Source organism: Sceloporus undulatus, chromosome 4, assembly GCF_019175285.1.
Source record: "Sceloporus undulatus isolate JIND9_A2432 ecotype Alabama chromosome 4, SceUnd_v1.1, whole genome shotgun sequence".
Classification (NCBI taxonomy): domain Eukaryota; kingdom Metazoa; phylum Chordata; class Lepidosauria; order Squamata; family Phrynosomatidae; genus Sceloporus; species Sceloporus undulatus.
The window spans coordinates 221,736,606-221,752,591 of NC_056525.1; the positions used below are offsets into that span (position 1 = coordinate 221,736,606).

General features: G+C 39.7%; 1 protein-coding gene across 1 annotated transcript in view; it reads right to left on the reverse strand.

Annotated features, from left to right (window-relative positions):
• Positions 1–2,521: 2,521 nt before the first annotated feature.
• Positions 2,522–15,986, reverse strand: part of RGS22 (regulator of G protein signaling 22) — a 98,118-nt gene continuing 84,653 nt past the window's right edge. Inside the window, exons 24-28 of the mRNA XM_042461186.1 lie at positions 11,972–12,121; positions 9,712–9,843; positions 9,182–9,290; positions 5,626–5,751; positions 2,522–3,467 (exon numbers count right to left, since the gene is read on the reverse strand). Of these exons, the coding sequence (XP_042317120.1) occupies positions 3,451–3,467; positions 5,626–5,751; positions 9,182–9,290; positions 9,712–9,843; positions 11,972–12,121 (534 nt within the window). The 3' untranslated portion in view covers positions 2,522–3,450. The remainder of the gene's footprint in view (positions 3,468–5,625; positions 5,752–9,181; positions 9,291–9,711; positions 9,844–11,971; positions 12,122–15,986) is intronic.

Consider the following 15,986-nt stretch of genomic DNA (forward strand, 5'->3'; position numbering starts at 1 on the left):
CCGACAGATGCCCATCCAGCCTCTGTTTAAAGATCTCTAAGGAAGGAGACTCCACTACACTCCGAGGAAGGAGTGTGTTCCACTGTCGAACAGCCCTTACTGTCAGGAAGTTCCTCCTAATGTTGAGGTGGAATCTCTTTTCCTGGAACTTGCATCCATTACTCCATGTCCTAGTCTCTGGAGCAGCAGAAAACAAGCTTGCTCCCTCCTCAATATGACATCCCTTCAAGTATTTAAACAGGGCTATCATATCAACTCTTCTCCAGGCTAAACATCCCCAGCTCCCTGAGTCTTTCCTCATGGTTTCCAGACCCTTCATCATTTTAGTCTCCCTCCTTTGGACACGCTCCAGTTTCTCAATGTCCTGTTTTAATTGTGGTGCCCAGAACTGGTCACAATATTCCAGGTGGGGCCTGACCAAAGCAGAATAGAGTGGCACTATTACTTCCCTTGATCTAGAGACTATACTTTTATTGATGCAGCCTAAAATTGCATTGGCCTTGTTAGCTGCCGCATCGCACTGTTGACTCATGTTCAACTTGTCGTCTACTTGACTCCCTCATTGCTTACCTTTGTTTACTAGAACAGAGCATATTTACTAGTTTTCTGTTAATATAGATGGCATCTAAAATGGGGCTGCAAAACTGGAAAGGAAGGAAGGAAGGAAGGAAACCACCACACACGACTTTACACTGTGATTACGTTTGTCTTCCAAGAAGTAATAACTGCAAATTGCTTCTGCATATATTGATTGTCAAGTTGTTTTCCTTCAATAAAGCAAATAATTCAGCCCTATAGATGGCTGGAATCCTATTGGTGGTGTATGCTTGCAAAACCTGGGGTTATACAAGTGTATACATTTTATTTATTTATTTTTATGTTATGGAAGGAGGTACTCAACATTCCTCCTCCAGAAAGGCAGCTTCCAAGCACTGGGGGGTTCTGCCATAGCCATTTTGTGGCTAAGAAAACCAGGGAGGTGGGTGGATAGTGTGGGAAAGACCTAATACAATATGGTATGAAATGCTCAATTCTATGCATTTTGTATATCATTGTAATCTGGAGATAGGCAACTTCTAGAGGTCCATGGGCCACATACTTCTTTTCACAGGGCTGTGCCCACTTCCTTCCAGTTCCTGTCAACCAACTCTTTTTACTTCAAAAAGACCTTTACATCCTCTACAGGGTGCAGGGGGAGTTGTTGTTGTTGTTGTTAATATAGATCATAAACACGGAGGTCAGAGGGGAAAATGCAGAAAGTTATAACTACAGTATCTTATTAACAGTGGATTTTCACAAAACAGTTGAGGGGGTCAATACAATTATCCTGGCATGATCCTAATTCAAGCTATAGGTGATAGAAATGAAAATCGTGGGGAGATGAAAAGGGCCCCGGGGGGAGGAGTTACTCAAAGGAGGTGTGAAACATGTGGGGGCCCTCCTCCTCGTCCCAAACTTTTTTTATGTATAACATCTACATATGCTTTGAGTTAAATATTGAATTTACTTAAAACTGTTCTAATTTGGACAATATTACTGTCATATAAAATGTTAAATTATGAATATGCATGATATGCAAATGAAAATATGCACATTAAATAAACAAAATATTTTTATTTATATACATACGATGTCCGCAAGTAGATATAAAGGAGTGTTTCAAGGGCAAAAGGTTTGAGTACTATTGGTTTACCTCCTTTAAAAAGCAGAATAAATCAATTAGTTTTTTTACATAAGAGCATTCTTTTTTCTTTTGGTTAGCAATAAAAAAAGGGATAAAATCTGTCAGACTCATAATTCCATTTCTATCACTTTTTTAGTTACACATGGAGATTTGACCATAAATTGGATATATCAATGTCAGAATTAATTTATGAAGTAATCTGGAAAATTTAATGTTCACAAAGCCATGAGAGAAATGCAAAATTCTACCAGATCAGTAAAGCAATTCCTGTCCCTTTCTGAAAGACAAGGCATTTCCTTATACCACTTCCATCACTGCCACAGGGGAAAATGTTGTTTCACTCCATGGAATGATATAATTCTGCAAGGCTGGATAGCATTCATATGAAGTTTTATCCTATCAGATACATCTCTGGATAATAGCCTTCATATAACAAGTAAAATAAGTATGACTCAGAGGAGATCTACTGAATAAGACAAACAGAGCTGATGGTTATTAAATTGGGGGGGGGGTAATAATAGGAAAAAGAACTATATGAACCCACTGACTTGTGGAAAAGTTGTATAGATAATGCAGCTCAAAAGCTTGGCTACAGAGTTAGTTCTATATTATTTTCCCTTGTTGTAAATATTTGATGTAAGGAGGGAAGAATGCTACCTGCAAATCTTTTCATATATGGCATTACTTCAGTTTGAGACTACTTTAACTGGAAACTGTAGTTTTGTGAGACATAGTCTTCTCTGTCAGAGACCTCTGGTGCTATAATAAACTACAATTCCTAGGATTCCCTAGCACTGAGTCAGGGCACTTAAAGCAGTTTGCAGTGTGTTTTGGAACATAGGAAGGGGCCATCTAGTCCACCTAATATCTCCAGCTAAAGCATTCCCAGCAGGTACCTATCCAGGCTCATTTTGAAGATAGCCAGAAAAAGAGATCCCACTGCCTCTCAAGGCAATTGGTTCCATTGCCAAACCATCCTTACTGTCAAGTAATGTTCAATCATAATCTATTCTCCTGTAACTTCAGACCATTAGACCTGGCTGTATCCCTCTGGGATAGCAGAGATGCCCTCTCCTCTGTGACAACCCTTGACGTATTTAAAGAGTGCCATCATGGCACCCCCCAGTCTTCTGTTCACCAAACTGAACAAGCTGAGTTCCTACGTTTTATTCTCCATACTTCTTAGCATCCTCACTGCCCCTTTCTGAACCTGCTTCAACTTGTCTATATCCTTCTTAAAATAAGGAGCCCATAACTGAATGCAGTACTCCAGATGAGGCCTGGCCAGTGCAATCTTCAGCCTCTCCAGATATTTTGGAGTTTAGCTCCCAGAAGTCTCACCAGCGTGGTCAATGATAGCCAGAGATTTTGAAAGATGATGTCCAGAGCATCTGGAGATCCAATGGTTGAGAATCATTGACTGAAATTCTCCTCCATTTCAGGAAGGGCCTTACCTAGAAATACCAGGCCTGAACCTTTTACATGCAAAGTATGTGGTCTGTCACTGAGTTAGAACTGAGTCATGAAAATACTTTGTGATCATGTTGTTCGATAATCACTCCTTCTCAAAGCAGAAAGCATGAAGACATAATCACAGACTAAATAAAGTTATCACTTAAATCAGTTTCTCTTCTGTTAACAATTATATTAGGAGATGGATGCCAATCTTCTTCGAGTATGAGTGAAAGCTAATAACCTGCACTAGTTTCTTTTGGCTATAGACAATTCCTATGATGGCTGCATACACAACTTCTTCATCACCTTCCTTAAAGTTTTGGAGTTCCTGTAAAAAAGAGAAAATAGAGCATTAATATAAAATAAAGTGTGACAAAGAAATTTTATCTGTGAAAAAGAAAAGAAAAAAGAATAATGTTTCCTACACTGATGATTTAAAATTCTATGTAAATTGTATCCTTTTTTGTTCCCTTTCATTCCTAATATTAAAAAGGCCTTCTTACCACATGTTTCTCATCTGTAAATACAGCTAGTGGGCTAGTAGTGCCAGAAATAGACTTTTCAATTTTTATCATAGAGGTTTAGTAACAAAAGGTGACACCCATAATGCTCAGTAAATATGTACACTCAAAGAGCTGCCTTAAGATATGACTCGAGTCATGAATATGCCAGGTATGATTTGTCAGGATCAGTTCAAGACATTTTACTGCCTGACGTAGTTGCAACTCCCTTTCAAGTTCAGAAGCAGATTGGATTGGCAGCTGAATCACACTTCAGCAGTGGCAATGGCATAGGGAGCTCCATCACACCAGAAGGCAACAGGCCAGTTTAAGAGACACAAGAGAGTCTGTGTGAAATACAGCCCTGTCATGGGGGTGGGGGTGGATTAATGGCAATGAGGCTAATCAGGAATAGCAAAGGAGCTACTGATGCCCTTATCATCTGCTGCCTGAGATGATCCCTCACTCTGCTGAATGGTAGGGATGGCTTATACTGAATCAGTTGTTGTGTGCCTTCAAGTCATTTCCAACTTATGGCAACCCTAAAGTGAACCTATCATGAGGTTTCCTTGCCAAGAAGCCTTCAGAAGGGGCTTGCCTTTGCCTTTTTCTGGACTCAAAAGAGTGTGACTTGCACAAGTGGGTTTCCATGGCTGACAGTCATAGTCCAGTGCTCAGACTACTGTGCCATGCTGGCTTTCCTATACTGAACCAAGCTATTAATTTATTAAAACCAGGAGCTTGCAACTGTGGAAGGCTAGGAGAGCTGCATTAGGCCCCCAGGAGTCCTTTGAGGGCCATACAAACCTCCACACCTGCTTTTACAGAACAAAAACATTTTGGCTCCAAATGCCTACAAGGGAACATGAGGGCAATCTCACTATGTTTTGAGACCTTCCTGTGCATCTAGAGGGCATTTTGAGAGGGGAATTAAAAAAAATGTTTTGCAAAATTTTGTTTTGACCCCTGGGGTCCAAGGGACCTCCAAACCTGGTGGAATTGCCATCCACATGTCCAAAGATAATTTGGAACATTTTGGAGCAAACCAAAAAAAATTACAGAAAATTTGGGGAGGGGGCTGGGAGCCATACAAACCAGCCCTGGAAAACACACACATCCCACAGTCTGGGCTTTGCCCACCCTTGTTTTAAACCAACAGCGTCAGAATTCACTGGCAATGGCACCTCAAGGTTTCAAGAAGTTTCTCCCAGCCCTATCTGGAGATGCTGAAGATAAAAACTGCAGTCCTTTGCATGCAAGAATATGTCCTTGGCCTACATGCAAAAGTATGTTCTGTGCTGTGCTGTTTTGCCTCGGTTTTCATCAACCTACACTGCATATTGATCTTGCAATGTTACATTACTGCTTGCTTTCAAAAGGACATTTAAAATTAGAATTTTGAGTGCTGTTAAATATTTTGGCTACTGGGTGTTTCAGCTTGCTATTATTGGATTTTGTATGATTTACTTATGGAGAAATGATAGGAAAGTAATAATTTTCAGTATATTAATTATTTTCAGTAAATTAATATTATCTTGCTCTCTTACATCACTGTACAAAACAAATGAAGAATAGAAGTGTATAAAATGTATACTTTGGAGGTATGCTGTTTAAATAACACATGCATCTTAAGAGGCCAGAAGGTGCGCCAAAGCTGCACTCCAGCCCTCAGGACTGGAACACAGCTTTGGCGCATCTTCTGGCCTCTTAGGACATATGCATCATTTAAACAGCATAGCTCCAAAGTGACCTGAAGCAGCTTTATTTTGGCCTGTCTGTTCAGGCCCATCGTTTTTAAAACATTAGCTCTTAGGCTCAAGGTTCATTTACCTGTGAGTAAACCCCACTGAACTCTTTGGTCCTTATAGCAACATCCTATACACATTTAACTGGAATCAAGACTGCAGTTTTTTTAGTAATGAGAAAACATGGTTTACTGAACAAATTCCAAACTGAAGAATTAATCAACCTCTCTGTGAAACATACTTTCATTGTCTTTAGGTGGATGTGTACGTTGTTGCTTGACAAAAGCTGAAGTGAAGGGTGTTGGGTAAACCGCTTTCTCAGGCACAGGGTGAAGATCACTCTTAAATGTGAAAATGGAGGAGACTCCTGGATTGCAAACAAATGTATATTTCAAAACTTCAAAACTGCCCAGAGCTTTCAGAGCATTAAAGCATTAAGAAAGGCAACAATCTTAGGACCAGCTCAACAGAACTGATGCTATGATATGAGTGAGACAGTAAGAAATTACAGCACAATGTAAAAAACAGCACAAAGACTTATGAAACATCTTTCTCTTTGTAGAGACATCTTGTAGCACCTCTGAGACTAATAGAAATAAAGAAGTTGGCAGCATGAGCTTTCTTCACCCTAAGCAGCCCAAAATGAATTGAACATGACTGTGCTAGGAAGTCTAAGAAAGCTCATGCTGCTTTCTTTCAGTTAGTCTCAAAGGTGCTACAAGATCTCTCTACATACCGATTCTACAGACTAACATGGCTATATCTCTGAATTCAATCTCTCTCTTTGTGTACGTTAAACCTGCAGTACTAAAGCATTGATATGATAGCCCTGTTTAAATATTTGAAGGGATGTCATATTGAGGAGGGAGCAAGCTTGTTTTCTGCTGCTCCAGAGACTAGGACCCGAAGCAATGGATGCAAGCTCCAGGAAAAGAGATTCCACCTCAACATTGGGAGGAACTTCCTGACAGTAAGGGCTGTTCGACAGTGGAACAAACTCCCTTGGAGTCTAGTGGAGTCTCCTTCCTTGGAGGTCTTCAAGCAGAGGCTGGATGGCCATCTGTCAGGGATGCTTTGATTGGGATTTCCTGCATGGCAGGGGGTTGGACTGGATGGCCCTTGTGGTCTCTTCCAACTCTATGATTCTATCAGGGATGTAGCCAGGGGGGGGATCTGGGGGTCCGGACCCCCCCCTTCCATTAGAAAAATGAATGGTGTGTGCTGCTCGCGCCGCCGCACTCAAGCCCCATATAATGGTGGCACTTAGTCTGGACCCCCCCCCCTTCCTAAAATCCTAGCTACGTCCCTGATTCTATGATGGACCTGGAAAACACTGTAACAAACTGCATTTTCCTGAAACAAGCACTACAGTGGTACCCCGGGATCCGAAATTACCCAGCTTACGAATTTTTTCGGGATACGAAAAATCCCATTGGGATTTTATTGTTTCGGTACGAAGTGTTTTTCGGGTTACGAAAAAACCTCGGCGCTATTTCGCACCGGAAGGGCAGCAGAGAGCTATTTTTTTCCATTAGGCCTATGGCAATCAGGTTACGAGTTTTTTGGGTACGAAATAGCCGCGGAACGAATTCATTTCGTAACCGATGGTTCGGTACCACATTGGATAACTGAACGCTTTTCCTTTTCAATTTTTCCTCTTTCTTGTCTCAAAAATTCAACAGATCTTGAACACTGATATAGAAGAATAAATATAAACTACAATAAAATACTGCAGTGCACAGTGCTGCTGTTTCCAGATGCTCAATTCCTTTCCATTTCTCCATCCTCCCATTTCCAATCCTGTTCACTAGCACAGTCATGTTCAGTTCATTTTGGGCTGCTTCGGGTGAAGATTTCCACAATTCTGAGTATCTCCCCCTTAAAGTTCTTTTGTAACTAGGCCAAACCTATGCAAACCAGAGCATGCTGCGTCTTCTCCTGTTATGTACAGGTGTTGCTGTTTTGACTACATAAGCAACAGTACTGACCTCTGAATACTGGACAAAGAGAAAATGATGGGATACAACAGGGGTGGAGAAATCCAAACCCTTTCAGGTACTCATGGAATCCAACTCCCATCAGCTCCAGGCAGCATGGCTAGTGATCAGAAATGATGGGGAATGTAGGGTGCATCTACACTGTGGAAATAATGTAGTTTGACACCATTGTAAGTGCTGTAGCTCCATCTTATGGGACCCTGGAATTTGCAGTTTTACAAAGCTTTTAGCCTTCTCTGCCAAAGAGTGCTGGTGCCTAACAAACTACAAATCTCATGATTCTATAAAGATGGAGCCATGGCAGTCAAACTGCATTATTTCTACAGTGTAGATGAACCCATATTCTGACAACATCTGGAGACCAGCAGCTGCATCAGCCTTCGGCTACAGTGGCAATGCTGATCTTGTCAGTAAATAGGCTTACCACAGAATTCATATTTTCAGCTACATACTTATTGCAAAGTATGTTGAAATGCTTGTTGCAAAGAACCCAAGGGACCGTAGCTCCTGTCCTGAGAAATTTCAGTTCCACATAGATGCAATTTATTTAAAACATTCATATTTTACTTTGATCTATATTCAGTGGGTTCTGTTTTTTAATTACTCTTTTTTGTTTTGGAGTCATTAATCCAGAATAACAGAACTGTTCTGTTGCATTTGATAGTGTGGCCTCTAGTTCATTAATGCATATTACATACAAGTTATTGGTAGCTGGACCTTGGCAGAGGAAATACTTTAATGTCAGAGGAAAGGAAATACTCTAAAAACTCTGATTTCTACTGAAGGAAGCCTGGCTGTCTTTTTGCTTTAAGTAAAACAGTTTTACTCCAAACGCATTTGGAAATCTTCATTTGAACACTATGTCAGTCTCCTTGGAAGGATCCAGATTAAGGCTACCATCAGTTTGGCCAGACACAAGGGATTCTAGGAACTAAAGTCTAAAACATTCAAAATTACTGTTATAATGCATAGAATATTAGGTACAGTCTAAAGAGATCTGAATTCAAATCCCTAAACCAGGATGTTCACTCATTAAATGGAGTCATTGCCATCTCCCATCTTAAACTATCTCAAGAGGGTGCCTGTGAGGATAAAATACAGCAGAAGAGGTGCAGGTCAAGTGCAACCCCAAATTTACTTGATGAGGGATAAAATGAATGGATTAAATCCAATGTTATTCCTACTTACATTAGACCCACTGAAATCAATGTAACTTTCATTAGGTGACATACAAGTTCCAATTGTTTCAGTGGTAGTACTCTTGGGTAGGACTAATGTTGGATTTAGCACAACATGTACTGGATGCATATTTGTAAGCTGCCCTGAAGGCTTCCTTGTTGAATTTTTATAAATCTTTACCATCTTGTGAAAAACAGAGAACAGATTTCTGTGCAACTCAAAAGCATATCCTGAAAAATGGATGGTAATATAACTTTGGGGGCACAGGTTTTGGTCACATTGTGGGTACAACCCCCCCCAAAAAAAGATTAAAATAAAGCTTTCGGGGGGGGGTCCAAATAAGTTACTGTAAATATGCACTGAAGTACAGCTTTGAAAAGTAACTATTTTGCACACTACCCAGAATACCACAGCCAACTTGACCTGTGGGAGTTGAAAGTACATGCAACTTTTCAGGCCTTGCATCAAAGTGGTAGAGGCTATCAAAAAGTATCAAAAAGATTTTTAAAAATCGAATACTGTACTAAAGTGATGCTTACTTAGTTCAGGTAGTGAGAAAGCACTCTATAAGTGGATTCATCATAATCTTTTTCTAGCTGAACTACTCAATTAAATGCTGACCTGCATAAGCTGATGAGTTGACTGCCTTTTTCTCTAGATCTTCCTGAATCTTCAGGAGGACTCTTTCCTGCTGGAGAGCTTCCAGGTACTTTGAATAATTCCAGGAAAGCTGCAAAGGCCATTTTCAAAAATGAAACTAACATGTTTATTCATTCATTTATTTGAACATTTCTATCCCACCTCATATCAGAAGAAGTTATGTTGAGGAACAATCAGAAAAACACATTTCAAGCCATTTTAATACACTTTACACAATTAGAAAACCAGTCAACATAATCAAAGAATTAGATGCGAAGTAAACACACATAATATCTTGGCATAGCAAGTTAATATCTAAATAGCTATTAGTTGACAAGCCATTTTACTTATGAAGGATGAGTAAAAATAGTTCCATAATTTGGTCAGAAAAGAGCTAAGAAAAGTTACTTTTTAAAACAACTTCAACAGCAGCATAACAATTCCAACAGCAGAGTAAACCCCTCTCATTGGTTCAAGAAGAAACTATTGTCTGTCATTTATAATTTAATCACCTGTCTGCCAAACCCAGAAAAGCTTGGTGTAGATGAAAGTTCACTTTTACTTGTTCGCCTAGATTCAAGACCTGTAGTCATAGTTGTAGCTGCTCCTGTCTTTACAGACACAGCAGATCTCTTCCTTGGGACCTAGCAATACAAAAATAAAACTTTTGCTCAATCTCAGTTTAAGGTGAATTAAAAGCACTGGGTGTCATGGGGGGATTTTTACAGCATTACTCTATGATTTATTTATCCTTACCACCATTTCTTAAGACAATCCAATGCAACTATCTCAGTACCATAATATGTTGGGCATCTAGAGTGAATACAATTTTTTTCAAAGTTGCTGTCCTTCATCTATGAATTACCTCTTCACTGAATTGCCCAAGACTAAAACCTGTGTTGGTTTATATTGATAAACAAGTCTATGAACTTTTTAGACTTCAGACAACAGGGGAACCAGCGGTTTGGTGTACACAATGTTAGCAGAGACAAGAAACAGGAGAGAATCATGAAGAAAATAGGAGAACAGTGTTGGTTTTGTTCATTGCTTTTCCTGCTCATTTGGGGATCTTAACCACCATTTCCAAGGTGATGCATAGAGATAGGGCACTGAGATAGGTGTGACAGAGAATATGCCAATCCAAAGCATGCTTCTCCTCATTCCTCCTGCAGTCTCCTTTAGTGAGGAAAGGTTCAGCTTTCCATTCTCAGCAGTTGCTGGAGATGAGGGATATCCTGCTTCATGAGCAGGTTGAAAGAAGCAAACTGTAATCATTCCCACTACAATTCCTTCTCCCTGTCCCCAGTTGCATCACTGAGGTTGGTGTCCCCAGTATGTGTGTGTGTTGGGGGGAGGCAAATGGCCTTGCCTTCCCTCCTCCCACAGCCCCATTCTGTCCTCCGAGATTACAGCTGAAAGGGATGGCACTGTGGCCCCTGGAAAGCCCATTTGGGGGGGGCCAGCAGTCTGTGCTGCTGAGAGGGGCAGTGCTGGGGCCCCTGGAGGGCCCATTTAGGGTCTGGTGTAGCTGCTGGGTGAGTGGAAAAGGGAGGTGATTGCCTTTCTCACTCACCTAGTAGCTATGGCAGTCCCTCTGGGTATACTGCCCCACCTGGTGACACCCTCCTCTGGGGTGTCACCTGTTTTGGTCCACACACCCCTAATGATGCCTCTGCCTGTTCCTGTTGGTGAACTAGAACGCCATGATTATAAATTGCATGCTGGCACCTAGGTTTGGGAAATGTACATGCACTAAACATAACTGGAGCTAGTTATACAGAGTTGGGAGAAACTTGTTTAAAATCACCCCCTCCCAAGATTGCCAGGTCAGGAAAACTCAATTTCAGGGCCAAAACCTGAAACCCATGGGATATTTTATAACATGAGACATTAAACATTAATGCACAAAGTACCCCCATTCAAATTAAAATAAAAAAGCAGAAAACACCAAGTCTAAGAAAGGAGGAAAATATATATGTTCAACCCTTTTTGTCCAATATGCTTGCACCCTGAAATTCTTCCTCTCGCCCTGAGAACTGGAGAAGAGGACCAGGGCCTGAGATCTGGCAACTCTATCTCCCACTCACCCACCCATATTATCCAGTAAGGAATGAGATTTCTACTGTTGTTAGAAAACCTGTAATACACTGTTTTCCCCTTCCACCAAAAGCTAGGGTCACTATCAGTTGTTAGAGCTGTGGTTCACAAACTTGTTCCCCAGTTGTTGGTGAACTAGAATGCCAAGAAGTCGGGGCTTCTGAGAGTTTCAGTCCAGCAACATAAGGGGTTACGTTTATGCTATGTTTTCTCTTGCCTTTTGCATGGGCTCCCAGTACTCCATGTGTGGGGAGCCGACGTTGTTAATTTCCATATAGAAGCATCTCTCTGCAGTGAGTCAGGAAAAAGCGATCCCTTTCCTTTCCTGACTCATGAAAGAGGAATGATTTTGGGCATCACTAGAAACTGTTTTTACCTGTATTTGGATTGACTGAGTAAGTTTTAGCTTGCATGTTACATTTTAGCCACATTTCAATGTACGCTTTACTTTATTTTAAAATAGTGTTGCTTGTTTCAAGGGCACAGGAGGTCTGATGTCAAATGTAATAACTGAATCAGACAAGCTATGGATAAAAAAACACCCCACAGTGAGGACATTGGTCTTTTCCACCACTCCCCAACATGGATGTTGCAGAATTTTGATCAGACCTAAGTGTTTCCTTTTATAAGCCAACCTGTCTAAAGTGTCTTGTGCCTCTGCTTAGCTTCTCTCACCTTTTCTTCTGCTTCTTTGGCTTTTTTCATTTTCTCTAACGTCTTCTCTCTCTGCTTGTCCAGAAGAGGCAAAATGTTCTCATCAGCCAAATTGCTTCGAAACTCACAAAATTTTGGCCAAAATTTGAAGAGCAGTGCAAAAATAGTCATCTTGAATAGAAAGAAAAGGGAAAAGTCATATTGTAAAACTTCAATACAACAGAAACAGATTGTTGTTGTTGTTGATGTGCCTTCAAGCCATTTCCAACTACCTAATGGGGTTTTACAGGGGTATCACAGGGTTTTCTGGGACTGAGAGTGTGTGACTTTCCCAAGATTGCATAGTGAGTTTCCATAGCCCAAGAGGGAATCAAACCCAGGTCTTCAGAGTCCAAGTCCAATGTTCAAGCCACAACTCCATGCTGACTCATATTGTAGTCATAGTGTGAAGAGTCATATTGTAAAAACTCCATAGAAAGAGATGGTACCTTGTTGCGATTAGGGCATTTCACCACCACCACAATGAAACAAACATTTTTTCTTTAGTGCACAGCACAAACTTTCACCATTACCTCCACCTTCCATACACTGCCTCCTAATATTTTACTCTAGATTTGGATATGCTTCTCATCAGTATCGTTGATGAGGAACCTTCTTAAACCACAGTTTAAAAGGCTTTCCTTCTTTTCAAAATGTCATTCTAAATAACTGCTTGCATTAATAAAAACATCAAGTGTTGGCACTGGTTTGTTTTTAACATGTATGTTTTTAAAGAAAAAAAATGCATCAGTATTTTTATGTTTAAACCAAATGTTACCCAGAAAGTTCCACTTACACAGACAAGGAACTTCTATTAAAACTCTACTTTAGGAGAAGACAATTTTGCCTTTGGAGAACTTCTAAAAACAACATTACCGAACTATGAGGAAATTTTTAAAGTGATATAATCTCATTGCAAGGTCTGTTTTAAACTAGGAGGAGGAAAACAATTCTGAAAGCAAAGACAGAGATTCAAAGAATGACCTCAATTAAGGCATTAACACTGTGAACCAATAAAGTGATGCATACTTTTGAAAGGAGCTTTTAGGGATGAATTTAATTCTGTGGTTCTGGAAATTATCATGAAAGAAACAGAACAGACTGAACAGCAGTTTACCTCTTGTACCAAACAGCAGCTTTGGGTATGTAGGATATTCACTGAGACCCAAGACATGTGGGGGATTTTTTTTAAAAAATGGCATCCTACCATTATGATCCATTCCCAAAGAGGGCTGTCCTGCAGCTGCTGTTTGAAGTTTAAAAAAAATCAGCATACACTGTGGAATGACGTATTTAGCAGCTATTCCTCAGAGCTCATGTTCTCTATTTCTGTCAAATTTGGCTTAGATATTGGGGCACAATGACTCTTCATCTCCCTCCGTTGGTGAGCATTTGCTAGTGAGCATTCCCTGAACATGTCAGCCACAGATGCTGGTGAAACATCAGGAATAAACTCTTCTAGAACATGGCCACATAGCCCAAAAAACTCACAAAAAACATTTGTTCAGAATTTATAGATGTTATCTTTTGGACTACAACTCACAAAATACTTCAGCCACTGTAGCCACTATGGGATTCTGGGAGTTGTTATCAAAACAAGTAACATTTCCAAGCTTTAGTTTTGCCTCTCTCCCTTGCTTACTTTTTTTAATACCTCAAAATACTCTCCACTCTTCCCTTATTCTTCTCCTAGACCTGTTTGTTTACCACTATGAATTGGCCAGTTGTAATGTGATATTTGGTGTTAAGGAATGCTAGGATGCCATTATACAGCAACTCCATTGCTCACAAATAGTTGTGTGAGCTGCACTGAATTCTGCCAGGATTCAATTGTTGGGAAAAGGAGGGACATAAATTAAATAAACATAGACAGACAGATACTGTAGATCCATATTGTACATTGATAGCCAACAGGCTATGTAAGCTCTGACTAATGCTTATTATGTAATGAGTGAACTGCATACCTCTCAGACTTTGTCAATTCATATCAGCTTTTTGCCATTAAATCCTGTTATCTAGTATGATGGGAGAATGCTGTGCATTCTTAAACTTCACCAACAGCTGCCAGACTGCAGTTAAGGTTATCAGGGCCCTATTGTGATTATATACCTTGCACATATGACCACATGAACAGTATAGCAAATGAGGCTGGAGTCATTCTTTGCTTTTAAAACAACATTTTAAATACTGTAGTTATAACTCTATAGAGAGCACAGTATGGTATAGTGGTTAGAGCACTGGATTATGACTTTGAATTCATGCTAACCCATGGAAATCCACTGGGTGACTTTAGGCAGGTCACACTCTCTCAGCCTCAGAAGAAGGTGAAGGCAAACTTCTTCTAATCAAATATTGCCAAGAAAACACCATTATATGTTCATTTTAGGGTTGCAGTAAGTCAGAAATTACTTTAAAGCACACCTCGACAATGATGTAGAGCGTATCCTCCAACATTTCACAGATGAAAACCAGGAGATGTGTGGCCAAACAACATCAGGATGTGATCAAATTATTAATGAGGAACACATAAGCTAGGAAAGACTGCTGCAATTTGTTTTTGCCTGAGCCTACTGGGAATTCTGCCCTCTCCTCTTCTCTAATTGAGTGCAAACTATTTTTGCACTTTGAAGTCTATTTGTAGCAGTTGTGGCAAGATGAAGGCAAACAGGAGAGAAAACGTGGGATAGCAAATATTAACTGCTGAATTTGGAACAGTTGAAGGGTATAGGAGAGATACCAGGCCTCTTTATTTTCTCATTCTCTGTATAATCTCTTCCAGACAAAAATAAGACTCAGAGACATCCTCTGTACATTTCTACTTGGGATGATCTGTAAGGCAAAGCTTAGAAAATTACTTTTTAAGTATAGTTCATTGTGTAACTTGTTGCAGAGCCCCTAAAGGTAAATTGTTGTGGGTAACAAAAATTTGTTAGATTGCACATTACTTTTTCAGGTTGGTGTAAAAAAATTCAAATTTCCCTCAAAATTTCCCAGTAACCCATTCCCTTAAAAATTAACAGAAAAAAGTAACTAGTAAATGTTACCCATTGCACATAAGGATGTAGCGATACTGTGATCATTACATTACTTGCAAAAGTAATTATGTCCTGAAAAAAGTAACATGTTACAGGCAAAATGTCCAAGCTATGTCCTAATTATGCATAAGGCATTACAGTGGACCCTTGTTATACGCTGGGGTTTGGCTCCATGATCCTCTGTGGATAACAAAATCAGTGGATGCTCAAGTCCCATTAAATATAATGACATAGCAAAATGGTGTCCCTTGTAAAAAATGGAAAAATCAAGGTTTGGTATTTGAAATTTATACTTTTTTTTAACATTTTCAAACCATGGATGCTTGAATCCATGTATAAAAAATCCATGTTTACGAAGGGCCGACTGTATACTGTAACTTTAAAACCTTTATAATAATTAATCGAAATTTACAATATCCTTTGCCCTCACAAAAATAACATGTGAGTGAGCTGTGTGTGAGAGCAAACAATGTGAGCAAAATCGATTTTTCCAAATTCCATTATATAGAAGAAACCTGAGACAAAGCACTAATGAATTTGCTCCATGCTGATATTAGTTTATGACTAAAGGGACACTTGAATTCAGATCAACTAGTGCTCTATCCATTAATTGTACTATCCTAGTGAAAGCATCCTTTTTTTATTGGGATAAATCTTCACTCAGTTCCAGACTCCATTTCTACATTACTGTTTTTTATTTCTTCTAATGTACTGGGCCTTTATAGACCTTTTATCCGGCTCACAATCTGCCAAAATTCGGTTGTCTTCCAGATTATTGGATTTTCATGATCGTGGAAAGTTTTATTTATTCATTTTTAATATTTAAAAACAGAATCCCAGTTTGGAGGAAAACACAGGGAATAAATAATTAACAACAAAAATAATATAGTTACAACTGTTGTTGAGATTTGGTAGGAATAGGAGGGACAAATTAGTGGAATGCCCTTTAAAGACAGAAGCGT